General features: G+C 35.6%; 1 protein-coding gene across 3 annotated transcripts in view; it reads right to left on the reverse strand.

Annotated features, from left to right (window-relative positions):
- Positions 1 to 20,848, reverse strand: part of INSC (INSC spindle orientation adaptor protein) — a 172,744-nt gene that overhangs the window by 80,479 nt on the left and 71,417 nt on the right. For all 3 annotated transcript variants that reach the window (XM_074273170.1, XM_074273172.1, XM_074273173.1), the window contains one exon: positions 4,168 to 4,281. In XM_074273170.1, coding sequence (XP_074129271.1) covers positions 4,168 to 4,281 — 114 coding nt within the window. The remainder of the gene's footprint in view (positions 1 to 4,167; positions 4,282 to 20,848) is intronic.

A 20,848-nucleotide genomic window follows, 5' to 3' on the forward strand; every position in this document is an offset into this window, starting at 1 on the left:
TCAAACTTAATCCTATTTTGCTAAATTCATTAAAACAATCAATTGTCATCACACATAAGGCTCTGTTCTGGACCTTCTTCTCTTCTCTCTAGTATTTCACCAGGCAATCGCATCATGGTTTCAAATTCCATCTCTATAAGGATGGCTCACAGATCTACTTGTCCAGTCCTGACCTTTCTCTTGAACTCCAGGCTAATGTCAGTTAGACCTCTTGAACTGAATATCCCATAAGCATCTTAAGCTCACCATGTCCAAAACTGAACTTCCTAACTTCTTTATTGCTATTGGAGGAACTACTATCATCTCAATTACTCAGATTCTCAATCTAAGGATCTCAACTCTCTACTCTCCTTATGCAAAAGTGACTAAATTATTCATGTTTTTTGACTTAGAGATCCAACTCTAGAACAAATGTGTATATATATATATATATATATATATATATATATATATATATATATATATATACATATATATATATATATACATATATATATATGTGTATATATATATATATATATATATATATATATATATATATATATATATATATATATACACAAAATCTCCAGAGCAGTACTTTTTGTAGTAGTCAAAAACTGGAAACAAAGTAGATGTCCATTGAGTGAATAATAACTAAATAAATCATGGGGCATGAATGTCATAGAATGACATTGTAACTGTGGATAATACAGACTCACAATGAAATATGATGAATATGAAGAACACAAAGAGAAGCACTGATGCTGAGTGAGGAAGGCAGGGAAAAAGAAAAAATAATAATCATTACATCATTGTCTCTATTCCAGTCCTCCTGTGGGTGACAACCATCTTTATTGTTCCCCTTGATCTACAAATATGATGCAATTGAATTTACCAAATCAAACTCTGACTCCAGGTTCCCCACATGGCATGTTTCTAATCCCTCAATAATCTACCTTCCTCTGAAAGTGTCTTTGTAAAGTTTATTGGAGTTTTTCTCAAGTATGGGGCCAAAAACTTAACACACTTTGGTTTGATCCTTTCAGTTGGTTATAACTACAAATTCTTTCCCCCTCCTCATGAATTGGCTCCTCACTAGGTCTCCCCCAATCTGGTAGTACATACATTTGATTTTTTTAACCTCATTGCAAGACTTTATATTCATTCCTTACTAACTTTACATCTTGTTAGCTTCTGTCCATCATTCTAATCTGCCAAGACCCTTTCAGAGGCTGATTCTGATCTGGGAAATATTAGCTATCTTTTTCATCTTTTCTCCACCCCAGCAGGGCTTTTCCATCCCCTTCGTTTTCTCTTTATCCTAAGTCACCCCTTGACATTTCAGTCCACCCTCTGGGAAGAGCTAGTAAGCAGCCCAGGACACACACCCCTCCTCCCACAACACTCTTGCCACAGAATTCTCCCCCAATCTAGACTCAGCTAGATTCAGAGAAGGCCTGGTTTCTGAGGACTCCATACCCCAGATATGGAATGAGCATTCTCTCAACCTTAGGACTAGATGTAACTTTAGAAACTCAAAATGTTTAATTTGGAAATTTCATCCCTGACCCCAGCCTCATCGCAGGCTCTGAAGGAGTTTTGATCATCTGTCTCTGGCTGACATCATTGTGAGTGACTCACTCCTTTGCTCATTCACGCATCCCTTGCCCTACCAAGACCTCTTACGCTATTCACAGAGAGGAGCAGCTGTTCTCAATGTGTGCATTGTTATTGACAGCTTCACATGCGTCAGAAATCAAATATCACTCCCAAAATTCAAGCGAGCCTTTGTGGTACAGGTATAATTCTGGCCACTGAAGGCTAATACCTCTATTTGCACTTATAAACAGGTCTTTTTGAGGGGGAAAAAGGTTTTTTTCTCTGTCTCTTTCTCCCTCTCTCAGTGAATTGGACTTGATGTTCTTTAAGGGCCCTCCCATCCCTATGATCTATGATTCCATTTCCCAGTTTCATGACCATAGGCAAGTCATTTAGCTACCCTTTGCTCCAGTCTCCTCAAATGTAAAATGGGAATAATAGCAACACCTAAATAATAGCACCTACTTCCCAAGGTTGTTATGAGGCTCAAATGAGATCATATTTGTATAATTCAGTGCCTGGCACATAGTAAGTAGGTATTTAATAAATTAACATTTTCTTCCTTCCTTTATTCTTTCCTTTCTTCCCTTCTTCCTTCCTTCCTTTCTTCCTTCCCTTCTTCCTTCTTCCCTCTCTTCTTTTTTTTTTTTTTTTGGCTTTCCTTTCTCCCTCCTTCTTTTCTTTTTTCCTTCCCTCTTCTTAAGCTTTCTTCCCTCCTTCCTTCCTTCCTTCCTTCCTTCCTTCCTTCCTTCCTTCCTTCCTTCCTTCCTTCCTTCCTCTCCTTCCTTCCTTCCTTTCTTTCTTTCTTTCTTTCTTCTTTCTTCTTTCTTTCTTTCTTTCTTCTTTCTTTCTTTCTTTCTTTCTTTTTTTTCTTTTCTTTCTTTCTTTCTTTCTTTCTTTCTTTCTTTCTTTTCTTTCTTTCTTTCTTCTTTCTTTCTTTCTTTCTCTTTCTTTCTTTCTTTCTTTCTTTCTTTCCTTTCTCTCAACCACCCTTCCCTCCTTCCTTCCTTCCTTTCTTCCTTCCTTCTTTTCCCTCTCTTCTTTTTTTTTTTGGCTTTCCTTTCTCCCTCCTTCTTTTCTTTTTTCCTTCCCTCTTCTTAAGCTTTCTTTCCTCCTTCCTTCCCTCCCTCCTTCCTTCCTTCCTTCCTTCCTTCCTTCCTTCCTTCCTTCCTTCCTTCCTTTCTTTCTTTCTTTCTTTCTTTCTTTCTTTCTTTCTTTCTTTCTTTCATTCCTTTCTCTCAACCTCCCTTACCTCCTTTCTTCCTTCTTTTCTTCCTTCCAACCTTCCTTCTTTCCTTCCTCCCTCCTTCTTTCTTTTTTCCTTCCTTTCTCTCAGTCTTTCTTTCCTCTTTCCTTCCTTCCTTTCTCTCAACTTTCTTTTCATTTTTCTTCCTCTTTTCATTCTTCCCTTTCTTCCTTCTTTCCTTTCTTTCTTCGTTTCTTCCTCTTGAGCTCACCTCCTTCCTTCCCTCCTTTCTTCCTTCTTTCCTTCTTTCTATGAGGATCCTTGCCTACAGGACTAATGGCAACCACTCAATTACAGAATATTACATCTAAAAAAAGCTTTAAACAATATCTGGTATGATGCCAAAATTCTTCAGGAGAAACTGAGGCCCAGGGAATTGAGTTGGCTTTCTCCAGGTCACAACAAATAGTAGGCAACAGATATTAGACTAGAAACTACAGCATCATAGGATGTTTGAGTTGAAAATAATTTTGGAGAGAATCCCCTTGGACTTATAGGAGAAGAAATTGGCATTGAGAGAGAAAGAAGGTCCTAGAATCATCCAAGTAGTTCAATGAACCAAGTTTTGAGCCCAGTTCCCCCACCTCTGAGTTTTGTGCTCTTCTGTACCATATATTCTCTTACAGGCAGCTCATATAGGAGTAGCAGTACAGAAGTCAAACACAAGGCAATTGGATTCTTAAACATAAGCCCAGGTTCATGAACCAAATCAAAACCAGCCTCAAATGGATGACCAAAAAGCATCAATTTATGAATAGATTCCGGCTCATGACAGAAGAGAGATGACCTTTGGATGCCTTTGTGCTTTGGGAATCAGGAGATTCCAATCCAGGGAGGTTGGCAGAGAGATTGTACCATCCCTAAGGTTTGTTCTTTGGTCCAAGCCATAGGACATTAGTATGTAAAAGAACCTTAGAAATCATCTTATTGCAGCTGAGAAAACCAAAGCATATGGAAAAGTTGAATGAATTGGCCAAGTTCACATACCAAGTAATAGAGCTTAGTGTCAAGCATAGGCCTTCCAATTCCAAATGCAACATTTTTTTCATTCTACTAAGCTGAAAGTCCCATTATTTCATAGAGTTAAAAAAAACCTAAAAACTGAACAGCCTGTCAGAAATCAATCCTCTCGTTTGCAGAGAGAGGATATAAGAAACAGAGAAGGAAAATGAATTACCCAAACTCACATAGAAAATTAGTGCTCAAGTCAAAATTAGAAATCAATTAAATGTACTTCTCAATTCAATGTTTTTTCCATACTAATTCATCCCTCACCCATAGTTCTCATTCACTCCACCTCCATATCTTCACTGTTTCCAACAACCACCTGCTAGTCTTACCTTTGCTATGATACGGCATAAAGGGGCACCCTCCTGGGTCAGGCTGAACAGGTTCCCTGTGGTAGACTCTGCAGTGTAAAGATTGTCTGAAGTATCGATCTTTCTCACCAGCACCTGAGCATCAATAACAGAGAACACAGAATACAGTTACACATTTCCTGAGAAAGCGATATAACCTAATTTTAACTTCAATCCCCTTCCTCAAGCTTAATGATGTTGTCCTAGAAAAGGTGACTAGGGCAAAATAAATGTCTGCATAGAGCATATCCTAAATTTCTGGTTTCAGTGGCCTCAAAGGTGATTTACTACCAGGATAATAGAGAAGGGAAAAGAAACTGGTTTGGTGAACTTTTTTTTCCTTGTAATTCCTTGTTACAAAGGATTAGTCCATGGGGAGAAAAAGAGAAGGATATATTTGAAAACAAAAGTCACATAAAAATAAAATTTTGATAAATGTTGATGCTACAAGTAAAAAAAAAGAAAGAATATTTCAGAGAATAAGCAAAGAAACTGAGATGATTAATAGTTATAATAAAGTAGAAAGATATAAAATAACTTCCCCTAAATCATCATTGGTTTTATATCATAACAAAAACACAGAAAAATAATAGGAGAAATATCATTTAAAATAACTACAAAATAAATTACTTATGTAAGATTTAACCTAGCTAGATAGACTCATGACATATAAATAAGGATTTAAAATACTGTATAATAATAAAAAATTATAAGAATATCTGTTGCTGATGGTTGGGTCGTTCCAATATAAAAAAAGAATGATAATATCTAAATTCATTCATAGATTTAGTGTCATACTAAATAGCTTAGGGACTATTTTATAGACAAATTAACAAACAAACATAGAAATCTTTTGGTAGAAATAATGGGGGAAATTAGAATGAAAGAAGCATACCCAAACTAAATCTAGAGTTCAAACTGTACTACAAAGTAGCTTGAAAAACAAAAAGAAGAAATAGGATGGAAAGACTAGAGAAACAAGAACAAACAATTGTGGTTGGCAAACTCACTGAAACATTTGCTTTCCATGAACAGACAGTTTGAGTGCCATTGGGAACAGTGTATTACATACCAGCATAAGAAGGTATAGAGCTATCCGAGAAAACCATCAAGTAGCTTTCTTAAGTTTGAGCTGCTACTGTTCACTCAACTGGGAATGTGGCTTTCCATTTAGCTTCTAGATACTAGCTCATGACCAAGTGTCCATATTCAGACCCGATACTCAGCCTTCCTAAGCTCCCTGTTTTAAGACCAGAAGTCTACAACTCTTTCAAAAATAAACCAAATCTCTCCCAGCTCATGCTTTCAAATCACCACATCAAATAAATCACTCAGTTGTGATTCAGACTAAACTATACAAGGCATCCAACAAGTCTTAGTACAATTTCAAGCTTTGGTTGATGAAGCTTAATCTTTGACAGTTTTAAAATGCACTAACTTTTGGGACATGCTGTTATTGTTACCTTGGAAATGAAGTAAAATATAAAAGTCTTAATTTTCAAAGTCACAGGAGTAATGTCAATTGCCTTTGGTCAAGGAAGAATTTTCAACTCCCACAGCCCTTGTTACACCATCTCTCTTTGAATTGGCAGAGAAGAGAGAGAGAGAAAGGCACACCTAAAAACCCATTGCCAAGAGACTATCTCATTCTCAAAGTCACAGAAATAAAAAGAAATTGTTTCCATAAATATTCTTCCCATAGAGACTTCCCATCTTCTTTGCAGATGCCAGTTTCACACACCCCAAATTTCAGGAGCCTGATATCCTGATGGCTATACCAAAAATGCATATAACTAAGGCAAAAACTTCCTGTTCAATAAAAAATGCTGAGAAAACTGGAAATCAGAATGGAAGAAAATAGGCTTTAACTCTCATCCAATACTATATACATAACAATGAGACCTAAAGGCAACATGATAATCAAGTTAAGGCAGAATAGAAGGAAATATTTTTATGAATAGAATTTGAATTTGAAGCATGTTTTCAAATGGTTGTTTATAGTTTTATTTACTTATTTATAGTTACAAATAACCATTTGATTTTTTAAAAACTTTTTTATTGTTTTCTTTTTCTGGTTATACATGTACATTAATTTTTTAATATATGTTTCTTTATATATAGTGGTGGGAGAGAAAAATCAGAACCAAAGGGAAAAATCATGAGAGAGGAAAAAAAACAGAAGAAAAAGGGAAAAAAGTGAACATAGCATGTATTGATTTACATTCAGTCTTCATAGTTCTCTCTGGATGCAGATGGCATTTTCTATTCAAAATTTATTGGAATTGCCTTGGATCACTGAATTGCTGAGAATAACCAAGTCTTTCATAGTGAATCATTGCATAATCTTGCTGTTCCTGTGTGTTAACAGTGATCTTTGATGCCATTTTCTTGGGCTCCACTATTTTTCTTCTAATTCTATCAGCTGGAAAGAGCCCTGATACTAGAGCCAAAGAATCAGAGTTCAAATCCCCTTCTGATGCAACCGAGGTGACTTTGATTAAGTCATTCAGCCTTCTGGAACATTTATTTTACTATTTTTATTACTATTTTTGAAGTCCATTCCAGCTCTGGATCTAATGAACCAATTTTAATTGATTTTATTCATTCAATAGCTTATTAATTTTACAGTCGGTATTGTCTGTTTTGTCTTAAAATATCATTTTCTTAAAGTAAAAGACCAATCCTGACTTACAAAACTTCAACCATAGTGATCCCCACATTTGACTTCTTGGTTCCTTATTGAATGCCATTGAAAAATAACTGGGTATACTGCAAAGTTACAAGCAACCCAGACTCATCGATCCTGACTAAACCCAGGCTAGAAGTAGCTTCTATTCCAACGTAAAGTCTCTGGAAACTCTAGGTCACCTCTACAAGATTTGGAATCGAGGTCATAAGAGAGTGCTTCAGTAGGAGACGCCATAGTAATAGAACCCATGCAGCAGTTTAAATCTGGGCAACTCAAAGTGAAAAGCAGAATAAAAATTAAGAGGGACAGAGACAGAGAGACAGATACACAGAGAGATAGAGCCAGAGACTGGGAGAGACAAATAGACAGAGAGAGACACAGAGAGAAGAAGTCAAAGACAGAGAGAAAGAGACAAAGACAGAAAGGCAGAGACAGAGAGATCTGAAGGCCTGGATTTTGCCACAAAAAAAAAAAAAAAAAACATAATTAATAAAATGAGCCTGTATTACAAATCCTTATAATGTATTCAGTTCTTATAATCCAGTTTCATTATTACTGTAAGTAATCATACATGCCATATTAACCCTTTTGCATTAAAATGCAGAATTTTGTCCATAATTGTCCTGAGCCCAGTGACAATTATTTAGTGTTCTTGATCCCTATTTGCACTTATTTCAGATAACCATCACATTAAACAATCCAGCCCCAATGTATTTTGCAATCATCCACTCACATTAAGATATTTATGGGACAGATGATGATTTCATGTTAATATCTTTTTATATAGACTGTAATTACACACTAGAGAAGGTTGAATGTGTACAATTACTAGCAGGGACCTTATTTGTTGAAGGTCCTTTTCTCAAACATATACCTGGAAAGGCTCAAATAGCATGATTTTCCCATTTTCTTAGTCCCAGTAATAAAACCATTGAAGTGATTGAATCTTTTTGCTAGAGAAAACTTCTAGAAGTCAGCTAGTCCCTTCCCCAGCCTTTAGGCAGGAGAATGTCTGGACTGAGCTCCATATTTCTTGGCAATCTCTTTCAAAGAGGAAGCCATTACAATCAAATTCTTCTTTGATACCAGATTAAATCTTTTGCTGTGGAATTTAGGGCATTTCTTAAAGGAAGATTATTAAACTCTAAAATATATAAGTAAAATAAAATTACTTTAGTCTTACAGCCAAAATATATAGGCTAGCAACTTAAACCAATAGCTAGCTACTGAAAACAATATTGATCAACTACTTACCAAAAGATAACTCTATTAGAGTATACACATTTCTTCCATTCTGAATCTATGCAGTTTTAATATTTTAACTCATCCTGGACTTCCTGAAGCTGCATTACTGATTTTCCTCAATTTAATACCCCAAACATATCTTTGGTTTGTTTCCTTTATGTGTGTGATTTCTTTTTTTTTTTTTTTTTTAATTTTTAATTTTATTTTATAATTATAACATTTTTTGACAGTACATATGCATGGGTAATTTTTTACAACATTATCCCTTGCACTTACTTCTATTCAGATTTTTTCCCTTCCTCCCCCAAACCCCTCCCCCAGATGGCAAGCAGTCTTATATATGTTAAATATATTACAGTATAATTTAGATACAATATATGTGTGTAGAACCGAATTTTTTGTTGCACAGGAAGAATTGGATTCAGAAGGTAAAAATAACAGTTTACATTCATTTCCCAGTGTTCCTTTTCTGGATGTAGCTGGTTCTTTCCATCATTAATCAATTGGAATTGGATTAGCTCTTCTCTATGTTGAAGAAATCCACTTCCATCAGCATACATCCTCGTACAGTATCATTGTTGAAGTGTATAATGATCTTCTGGTTCTGCTCGTTTCACTCAGCATCAGTTGATGTAAGTCTCTCCAAGCCTCTCTATATTTCTCCTGTTGGTCATTTCTTATAGAACAATAATATTCCATAACATTCATATACCATAGTTTACCCAACCATTCTCCAATTGATGGACATCCATTCATCTTCCAGCTTCTAGCCACTATGAAAAGGGCTGCCACAAACATTTTGGCACATACAGGACCCTTTCCCTTCTCTAGTAGTTCCTTGGGGTATAAGCCCAGTAGTAGTATGGCTGGGTCAAAGGGTATGCACATTTTGATAACTTTTTGGGCATAATTCCAGATTGCTCTCCAGAATGGTTGGATTCTTTCACAACTCCACCAACAATGCATCAGTGTCCCAGTTTTCCCACAGCCCCTCCAACATTCATCGTTATTTGTTCCTGTCATCTTAGCCAATCTGACAGGTGTGTAATGATACCTCAGAGTTGTCTTAATTTGCATTTCTCTGATCAATAGTGATTTGGAACACTCTTTCATATGAGTGGAAATAGTTTTAATTTCATCATCTGAAAATTGTCTGTTCATATCCTTTGACCATTTATCAATTGGAGAATGGCTTGATTTCTTATAAATTAAAGTCAATTCTCTGTATATTTTGGAGATGAGGCCTTTATCAGAACCTTTAACTGTAAAAAATTTTTCCCAATTTGTTACTTCCCTTCTAATCTTGTTTGCATTAGTTTTGTTTGTGCAGAAACTTTTTAATTTGGTGTAATCAAAATGTTCTATTTTGTGATCAATAATGGTCTCTAGTTCTCCCTTGGACACAAACTCCTTCCTCATCCACAAGTCTGAGAGGTAAACCATCCCATGTTCCTCCAATTTATTTATGATTTCGTTCTTTATGCCTAAATCTTGGACCCATTTTGATCTAATCTTAGTATGTGGTGTTAAATGTGGGTCCATGCCTAGTTTCTGCCATACTAATTTCCAGTTTTCCCAGCAGTTTTTGTCAAATAATGAATTCTTATCCCAAAATTTGGGATCTTTGGGTTTGTCAAAGATTAGATTGCTATTTTTATTCACTATCTTGTCCTGTGAACCTAACCTATGCCACTGATCAACTAGTCTATTTCTTAGCCAATACCAAATGGTTTTGGTGACTGTTGCTTTATAATATAGCTTTAAATCAGGTACACTTAGACCACCTTCCTCTGACTTTTTTTTCATTAGTTCCCTTGCAATTCTCGACCTTTTATTCTTCCATATGAATTTTGTTGTTATTTTTTCTAGGTCATTAAAATAGTTTCTTGGGAGTCTGATTGGTATAGCACTAAATAAATAGATTAGTTTGGGGAGTATTGTCATCTTTATTATATTCGCTCGGCCTATCCAAGAACATTGAATGTCTTTCCAATTATTTAAATCTGACTTTATTTTTGTGGCAAGTGTTTTGTAATTTTGCTCATATAATTCCTGACTCTCCTTTGGTAGATATATTCCCAAATATTTGATACTATCGACTGTTATTTTGAATGGAATTTCTCTTTGTATCTCTTGCTGTTGGATTGTGTTGGTAATGTATAAAAATCCTGAGGATTTATGTGGATTTATTTTGTATCCTGCGACTTTGCTAAAATTCTGAATTATTTCTAATAGCTTTTTAGCAGAGTCTTTGGGGTTCTCTAAGTATACCATCATGTCATCTGCGAAAAGTGACAATTTGATTTCTTCATTTCCTACTCTAATTCCTTGGATCTCTTTCTCGGCTCTTATTGCCAAGGCTAGAGTTTCTAGTACTATATTGAATAGTAATGGTGATAGTGGGCAACCTTGTTTCACTCCTGATCTAACAGGGAAAGGTTCTAGTTTATCACCATTACATATGATGTTTACTGAAGGTTTTAAATATATGCTCCTTATTATTTTAAGGAATAGTCCATTTATTCCTATACTCTCAAGCGTTTTTAGTAGGAATGGATGTTGGATTTTATCAAATGCCTTTTCTGCATCTATTGAGATGATCATATGGTTTTTATTAATTTGATTATTAATATGGTCAATTATACTAATAGTTTTCCTAATATTAAACCAGCCCTGCATTCCTGGTATAAATCCCACTTGGTCATAGTGTATTATCCTGGGGATGATTTTCTGAAGTCTATTTGCTAATATCTTATTTAAGATTTTAGCATCAATATTCATTAAGGAAATTGGTCTATAGTTTTCTTTCTCAGTTTTCGATCTACCTGGTTTAGGTATCAGTACCATGTCTGTGTCATAGAAGGAATTTGGTAGACTCCTTCAATACCTATTTTTTCAAATAGTTTACATAGCATTGGAGTTAGTTGTTCTTTAAATGTTTGGTAGAATTCACCTGTAAATCCATCTGGTCCTGGGGACTTTTTCTTAGGAAGTTGGTTAATAGCTTGGTCTATTTCTTTTTCTGAGATGGGACTATTTAGACTACTTACTTCTTCCTCTGTTAATCTGGGCAAGCTATATTTTTGAAGGTATTCTTCCATTTCATTTAAGTTATCGAATTTATCGGCATAAAGTTGAGCAAAGTAGCTCCTAACTATTGTTCTAATTTCCTCTTCATTAGTGGTGAGTTCACCCTTTTCATTTTCAAGACTATCAATTTGCTTTTTCTCTTTCCTTTTTTTAATCAGGTTTACTAAGGGTTTGTCTATTTTGTTGGTTTTTTCATAAAACCAACTCTTAGTTTTATTAATTAATTCAATAGTTTTTTTACTTTCAATTTTATTAATCTCACCTTTTATTTTTTGAATTTCAAGTTTTGTGTTTGTCTGGGGGTTTTTAATTTGTTCCTTTTCTAGCAATTTTAGTTGTAAACCCAATTCGTTGGCCCTCTCTTTCTCTATTTTATGCAAGTAGGCCTGTAGAGATATAAAACTTCCCCTAATTACTGCTTTGGCTGTATCCCACACATTTTGGTATGATGTCTCATTATTGTCATTTTCTTGGGTGAAGTTATTAATTATGTCTATGATTTGCTGTTTTACCCAATCATTCTTTAGTATAAGATTATTTAGTTTCCAATTATTTTTTGGTCTATTTTCCCCTGGCTTTTTATTAAATGTTATTTTGATTGCATTATGGTCTGAAAAGGATGCATTTACTATTTCTGCCTTACTGCATTTGATTTTGAGGTTTTTATGCCCTAGTATATGATCAATTTTTGTATAGGTTCCATGAACTGCTGAGAAGAAAGTATATTCCTTTCTGTCTCCATTTAGCTTTCGCCAAAGATCTATCATATCAAACTTTTCTAGTATTCTATTTACCTCTTTGACTTCTTTCTTATTTATTTTGTGGTTTGATTTATCTAATTCTGATAGTGCAAGGTTGAGATCTCCCGCTATTATAGTTTTGCTATCTATTTCCTCTTGCAGCTCTCTTAATTTCTCTTTTAAGAATTTAGATGCTGCACCACTTGGTGCATACATGTTTAATATTGATACTGCTTCACTATTGATGCTTCCCTTTAGCAGGATATAATGCCCTTCCTTATCTCTTTTAATTAGATCAATTTTTGTTTTTGCTTGATCTGAGATGAGGATGGCTACTCCTGCTTTTTTGGTTTTGCCTGAAGCATAATAGATTCTGCTCCACCCTTTTACTTTTAGTTTGAATGTCTCATCCTGTTTCAGGTGTGTTTCCTGTAAACAACATATAGTAGGATTCTGACTTTTAATCCAGTCTGCTAACTGCTTCCTCTTTATGAGGCAGTTTGCCCCATTCACATTTATGGTTAGAAGGACTAATTCTATATTGCTTGCCATCCTATTAACCCCTGCTTATGCTTTTCCCCTTTCCTTCCCTTTTACCCTCCTATCCAGTATTAAACTGGTAAACACCACTTGCTTTTCACAGCCCTCCCTTTTTAGGATCCCTCCCCCACCTTAAAGATCCTCCCCTTATTTTATCCCTTTTCCTCGAAATTACTGTATTCCCTTCCCCTTAGCTTACTCCTTCCCTTTCACTTTTCAATGAAGTGGAAGAAGTTTCACCATAAATCGAATATGTCTATTGATACACGCTATGTTCATCTCCCTCCTTTCTTTCTCTCAGATATAATAGGTTACCTTTGCCTCTTCATGAGATGTAGTACCACCACTTTATACTTTTTTATGATATAATCTCCTTTCTACCTCTAGTTTCTAAGACAAATTGTACATATGTTCTTTACATATTTTTTTGACAGAAGTATAGTTCTCAAGATTTCTTTTTACCTTTTTTAGAAGTCTCTTGAGTTCTGTATTTGAAGATCAAACCTTTTATGTAGGTCTGGTTTTTTCATCAAAAATAGATGGAATTCATTTATTTCGTTAAATGCCCATCTTCTTCCCTGGAAAATGATGCTCATTCTTGCTGGGTAAGTTATTCTTGGCTGCATACCAAGTTCCTTAGCCTTTCGGAATATCATGTTCCAGGCCCTGCGTTCTTTTAATGTGGACGCTGCTAGATCCTGTGTTATCCTTATTGTGGATCCTCCATATCTGAATTGTTTTTTTCTAGCAGCTTCCAATATCTTTGACTTTGTCTGATGGTTCTTGAACTTGGCCACTATATTTCTTGGCGTTTTGATTTTAGGGTCCCTTTCAGTAGGTGATCGATGAATTTTCTCAATGTCTATTTTACCCTCTGTTTCCAAAACGTCTGGGCAGTTCTCTTTGATAATTTCCTCGAAAATGGTGTCCAAGCTCTTTTTTTCCTCCCATTTTTCAGGGAGTCCGATTATTCTCAAATTGTCTCTCCTGGATCTGTTTTCCAGGTCTGTTGTCTTTCTGATAAGGTACTTGACAGTCTTTTCAATTGTTTCATTTCTCTGGTTTTGCTTGACTCCCTCTTGGTTTCTCCTTGAGTCATTCATTTCTACTTGTTCCAGTCTAATTTTCAATGATGTATTTTCTTCACTCACTTTTTTTATATCTCTTTGTAATTGTCCAATTGAGTTTTTATCTTCTATGGAATTTTTTTCCATTGTATCCATTTTATTTTTTAGAGAGCTGATTTCTTTTTCCAGCTCTCTAATCCTGTTTTCCTTGGAGTTGTTTACCTTTTCCAGCTCACTAATCCTGTTTCTCAATGATTTGATTTCTTTATCCATTCTGTCTTTAAATGCATGGGATGACTTCTCCAGGCTCTCTTGCCAAGCTTCCCTTTCCTTTTCCCATTTCTCTTCCAGCTCTCTTGTGAGAGCCTTTTTGATTTCCTCTATGAGGTTCTTTTGTATTGAGGAGCAGCTTATATCCCTCCCAGGGGATACATCTGGGGACATTCTGTTCCTAGTCTCCTCAGCATTTGAAGTCTGCTCCCTCTCCACACAGAAGCTGTCAATGGTTAGAGCCCTTTTGAATTTTTTGTTCATTTTGTCAGAGTAGGAATCAAAGAAAACAAACTGACAAGAGAAACAATTGGTCTGTTTTGCGGGGGATAGGGCTGGATGGTATTAATGGGCTTCCTCTACAGACTGGGGGTAGGGCAGCAGAGAGCCACTAACAGAACAGCAATGACTGTACTGAGTCTGCGCTCTGAGGCTCCGAGAACGCACCGAGTCAGTCCAGGTGGGGGTTGGGGGTGGCCGGGCTCTGAGAGACGCTGGCTTTCCGGGGTTTTAATCTTCACCTCCGGTGTTTACACCCTCTCCACCGCTCCTGGCTTGCTGCCAAGACGGAGCATCCACACTGGGGCAAAAACCCTTTCACAGAAACGGCAGAGATCACACCCCTCCCCCTCCGGTCTGAGCTGTGTGAGCTGCCTGTCTTGCTCTGGCTGTCTGCCCTCAGTCTGCACCCAGTCTGATTGACCCTCCCCCGAACAAACACAGACCTTTTCTGGCGACTTTCAAGGATGTCTTCTCTTGGTGATAATTTGTGGATTTCTTTCTGGGTCAAGCATTAAGTCAGAGGCTTGTCATGAAGTAAGTTCTGAGAGAAAATGAGGAGCTCAAGCAGCTGTCTGCCTCCACGCCGCCATCTTGGCCGGAAGTCAAGAAAGGGGAGATTAATGAGCCACAGTTTGGATATCTATGTGTGTGATTTCAGATTAGATTTAACAGTTTTCAGAGGATCTGTGATGTTGGGAAATTGCAGGAAAGGGTTACATATTTATTTTCACTAACTTCTAACTAAAATTTGGTACTTTCTTCAATTATTTAAAAACATGATTATGAGGAGGGGGTCTATAGGTATCATCAGGCTATCAAAGGGGTCCAGGACACAAAAAAAGATAAGAACCCCTGGGTTAAACAGATAATCCATTCTTGAAATGCAAATATAACACAAGGCATAGAGCTACATGTAAGTAACTAGCATTCTCTAGAAGCTCCTTGTAAAGCTACTAATCCTCAATCTTTCCTTGTTTATAGTTTTTGAGTGGTAGAGAAGTCATTCCCGTCAACATGGCAGATTCAACACACACACACACACACACACACACACACACACACACACACTCCGCTTACGCAGCCAGCTGCATCTCCTTCCACTTCTCGTATTTGAGCCTTCATCATATTGGCTCCAGATTTGGTGGAGATATCCAATAGTCTTACTACAATTCAGAAGCCTTCAAAGATCCACCATCCTATTTTCCCTAGTAGCAGGGATGGGCTGTACTATCAAGCCCACCTCCCATTCATTTATTAACTACAAGTTTTCCAATGATGCATAGGATAGGACATTGGGAGAAAGGGAGAAATAAAGACAAAGAAAAAAGAAAAAAAATTACTGGATATTTTAAAGTGTAACTTTCACATAAATGCACTATCCACTTTTTCAACTAAAACATTCGAATTCAAATTCAAAAAACTAAAACATTCAAATTAAAATCAACAAAAGCACTACTTATGAGGAGACTCCATCCCAAACGACAGTGAATGAAGCACACCAATTATTAAATACAGTGTGTGCAATAACTTCCAATTTGAGTTGGTAAGTGTTGAATTTCAATGCAGATGTTGAAGGTGCCATAGCTATCTCTTAAATTTTAAGTGTAGAAATTGTAAAATCTTTTTATCAACAAACTGATATCTATGTGTTGCATTATTTTACTATGTTTTTAAGGTCTATTTGTGTGAGTCGGAACAGGTTTGAGACAAAAATATGTCAATAAATCACTTGCTACATCTGACTGTGATTTGTATAAAGTCAAACTTAAACATCTTTTATATGAAATTGAAAAGTACCACAATATTTCTTGTATTTCTCACACACATTACTTTTAGTTAATACAATAGAATAAGCTGGTTTCCCCAAAATTGCAACTTTTAAATGTTGAAAAAACTCACAAAAAGTTATCCACTTTTTAAAAACATGCTACTATTAAATAACAACCATCCTAAATTTCATCTCTTTATATCCAAGGCAATCCCAATAAACTTTGGATGGAAAACACTATCTGCTTCCAGAAAAAGAATTTTGGAGATTGAATGCAAATCAATACATGCTACACATTAACTTCTTTTTTCTGTTTTTTTTTTCTCTTTTGTTTTTCCCTTTTGTTCTGATTTTTTTCTCCCAACATAATTCTTTAAAAAATATGTGTTACACCTCTCAGATTAGTTAAGATGACAGAAAAAGATAATGATAAATGTTGGAGAGGATGTGGGAAAACTTGGACACTAATACATTGTTGGTGGAGTTGTGAACCATTCTGGAGAGCAATTTGGAACTATGCTCAAAAGGTTACCAAACTGTGCATACCCTTTGACCCAGCAGTGGTTCTACTGGGTTTATATCCAAAAGAGATCTTAAAGGAGGGAAAGGGACCCACATGTGCAAAAATGTTCGTGGCAGCCCTTTTCATGGTGGTAGGAAATTGGAAACTGAGTGGCTGCCCATCGATTGGAGAATGGCTGAATAAGTTGTGGTATATGAATGTGATGGAATATTATTGTTCTGTAAGAAACAACCAACAGGATGATTTCAGAGAAGCCTGGAGAGACTTACATGAACTGATGCTGAGTGAACTAAACAAAACCAGGAGATCATTGTACACAGCGACAGCAAGATTATATGATGATCAATTCTGATGGATATGGCTTTTCTCAACAATGAGATTATTCAGGCCAGTTCCAATGAACTTGTGATGATGAGAGCCATTTACCCCAGAGAGAGAACTGTGGGAACTGAGGATGGATCATAACATTGCATTTTCACTTCTTTTGTTGCTGTTTGCTTGAATTTTATTTTCTTTCTTATTTCTTTTCCTTTTTGATCTGATTTTTCTTGTGCAGCAAGCTAATTGTATAAATATGTATACCTATATTGGATTTACACATATTTTTATCATATTTAATATGTATCGGATTATTTGCCATCAAGGGGAGAGAGGGAGGGGGGAAACTGGAACACATTGTTTTGCAAGAGTCAGTGGGGAAAAATTATCCTTGAATATGTTTTGAAAATTAAAAGCTTCAATAAAAAAGAAATGTGTGTTAAAAATAATACAATCAAAAAATAAAAACTGAAGAAATATAACAAAAAGAATTTGCCACCAAATTAAAAAGTTTCTGCACAAACAAAACTAATGCAAACAAGATTAGAAGGGAAGTAACAAATTGGGAAAAAATTTTTACAGTTAAAGGTTCTGATAAAGGCCTCATCTCCAAAATATACAGAGAATTGACTTTAATTTATAAGAAATCAAGCCATTCTCCAATTGATAAATGGTCAAAGGATATGAACAATTTTCAGATGATGAAATTAAAACTATTTCCACTCATATGAAAGAGTGTTCCAAATCACTATTGATCAGAGAAATGCAAATTAAGACAACTCTGAGGTATCATTACACACCTGTCAGATTGGCTAAGATGACAGGAACAAATAATGATGAATGTTGGAGGGGCTGTGGGAAAACTGGGACACTGATGCATTGTTGGTGGAGTTGTGAAAGAATCCAACCATTCTGGAATTATGCCCAAAAAGTTATCAAAATGTGCATACCCTTTGACCCAGCCATACTACTACTGGGCTTATACCCCAAGGAACTACTAAAGAAGGGAAAGGGACTTGTATGTGCCAAAATGTTTGTGGCAGCCCTTTTCATAGTGGCTAGAAGCTGGAAGATGAATGGATGTCCATCAATTGGAGAATGGTTGGGTAAACTATGGTATATGAATGTTATGGAATATTATTGTTCTATAAGAAATGACCAACAGGAGAAATACAGAGAGGCTTGGAGAGACTTACATCAACTGATTCTGAGTCAAACGAGCAGAACCAGAAGATCATTATACACTTCAACAATGATACTGTACGAGGATGTATGCTGATGGAAGTGGATTTCTTCAACATAGAGAAGAGCTAATCCAATTCCAATTGATCAATATTGGACAGAACCAGCTATATCCAGAAAAGGAACACTGGGAAATGAGTGTAAACTGTTATTTTTACCTTCTGAATCCAATTCTTCCTGTGCAACAAAAAATTCGGTTCTACACAATAATTGTATCTAGAATATACTGTAATATATTTAACATATATAAGACTGCCTGCCATCTGGGGGAGGCGGTTGGGGGAGGAAGGGAAAAAATCTGAATAGAAGTAAGTGCAAGGGATAATGTTGTTAAAAATTACCCATGCATATGTAGTCAAAAAAAAATCTCTTTATAAAGTGAAATAATGCTCCTTTGTGATGCATAAGAAAAAATTTGAGGAGAAAAATCCTCTGAAACAGCCCAGATTAACAGAATCAAAGACAATAAAGACAGTTTAAGTATTAGAAATACAGAAAACACAAAATAAAAAGCCCAAATCTAGAAATTCAACCCACTAACATTTATCTTTGGAATTCACAAATGCTATTATTGATAGAGAGGAAAGACCACTTTATTTTACTTTTGCTTTTAAAAGTAGCTAAGGACCTAATGGATAGAATGCCTGTCTGTAAAATGGGAGTTAAAATCTGGTTCCCACTGGGAAGTGAATGTAAATTGTTAGCACTACTGTCTATCTACCCAGGTTACTTATACCTTCGGAAGCTAATAATTAATATGCAACAAGAAAATGGTATTTACGCACATATATTGTATCTAGGTTATATTGTAACACATGTAAAATGTATGGGATTACCTGTCATGGGGGGGAGGGAGTGGAGGGAGGGAGGGGATAATTTGGAAAAATGAATAAAAAAAAATCTGGTTTCCAATGTTTTCCTCTGTATTACCCTGGGCAAGTCACTTAATCTTAATGTTCTTAGCTTCCCCAAGGGTAAAATGAGGATACTAATAGCACCCACTTTGCAAAATTATTGTGAGAATCAAATAATGTTATTGTTTCTTTTTGTCTCTTCCTTTCAAGTTTTATTGATATTATATAGAAATGCTAATGATTCCTGTGTGTTTATTTTATATATTGTACATTTGCTGAAGTTATTCTTTCAGTTAACTTCTTAGTCGACTCCTTAAGGGTCTTTAAGTACAGCTTCATATCATCTGCTAAAGTGGTAATTTTGTCTTTTCTTCACTTTTGCTTACTCCTTCAATTTCTTTTTCTTGTCTTCTTGCTATAGACATACTCTGCCAGATAGAAGAGGCAACAGTGAATATCCTTGGTTCATTGTTGATGTTTTTGGAAAGGATTCAAGTTTATTTCCACTATGTTTAATGGCAACTCTTGGTTTTAGAGATATATGGCCAAAAAATTGCATAGTCAAGCAAAACAAATTCTTTCATTAACAGTATGCAATGTAAACGTGTGCAAGCATAAATGTATGTATATAAATATATATATATATATATATATTTATGTTTGTATATATACACATGTATGGTATTTATATTTGATTTATAAAAATAAAATAATTGTATTTATGAAAAAGGTAGAATATAGATAATAAATTTATTTTTAAAATGCTCTTTTTCTCCCAGATGGTAACTGGGTCAGAGCCTTTTCTATGGCTACCACAGCCATTATTGTGGCTCATCCCAAAGTTCCCAACCGTATAATCAAACCACCAATCCACCTGACTCTCTGACTAAGGAAGCACTGACCAATATTAGCATTAGCACACAAGCATAAGCAACTTCCCCACCTTGTGTAGTCCCTGATCCCAAATATGCCGTCCCTGACATTTCCACCTACTATTATGATGAGTCCCCGGGATATTATTATGATTCAGTAATAGGACTTTATTATGAGTCTATCTCCCAGTACTATTATAATTCCTTAACCCAGCAGTATCTTTATTGGGATGGAAAGAAGGAGACCTATGTACCTGCAGCAGAGCATGTAGCCCAACAACAAACTGGTCAAAAAAATAAAAATAAAAAATACTATTTCGTGTTTCTTAATCTTAAAAATATATATCCCATAAATGACATAGTTTACTATAAATATCTACTTATTAGCATAACTGTCTTTCAAAAGCAATTTTCTTATTATTTTAAAGACCTAAATCTTTCTAAATACCAGTGGTTAAGACATCTTTTTGCAATGAGCTGATGTGATGCATGTGAACTTATAAAAATGAACAATTATTTTCTCTTGTGATAATACCTCAAAAAAACCTTTTAACATGAAAAAATATGATTTTTTGGCTATAGGTGAATGAAATGCTATATGGTCTTTAGCAAAATGATACACATTATACTAACATTCCTAATATCTTTTGTCAGAGATTCTTGTAATTTGTATGGTAAATTCAATACATCAAACATTTATTTATGTAACAAGCACAGAGCTAGGTGCTAAATGAAAATAGCCCTCATGCTCAAGAAGCTTTTACCCTACCATGGAAAAAGTGTATATTCACAGAGAAGTACTTATTAATTGTATATAAAACAGATATAAAGTAGTTGGAGCAAGACTGCTAATCACTGAAAAGACTATAAAGACTTCATATAGACGGTAACCTTAACTGAGTCTTGAATGGAACCAAGAATTAATTCTAAGAGCTGGAAATGAGGAGACAGAGAATTCCAGAAATACGAGGCTCCCAAGGAAAGGCATAAAAGCTGGAGATGGAATATCACGTATGGGCAATGGTTAGGAGATTAATTTGGCTGGAATAAGGGATGCATGACAGAGGCTAATGGGAAATCAGGCTGGAGAGAGAAAAGCAAAAGACTGGAATGTGTTTTCATTATCCTTCTTTTCCTGTTTACTTTTCTGTAAAATGAAAGGG

This window comes from Sminthopsis crassicaudata, chromosome 6 (assembly GCF_048593235.1).
Source record: "Sminthopsis crassicaudata isolate SCR6 chromosome 6, ASM4859323v1, whole genome shotgun sequence".
NCBI lineage: Eukaryota > Metazoa > Chordata > Mammalia > Dasyuromorphia > Dasyuridae > Sminthopsis > Sminthopsis crassicaudata.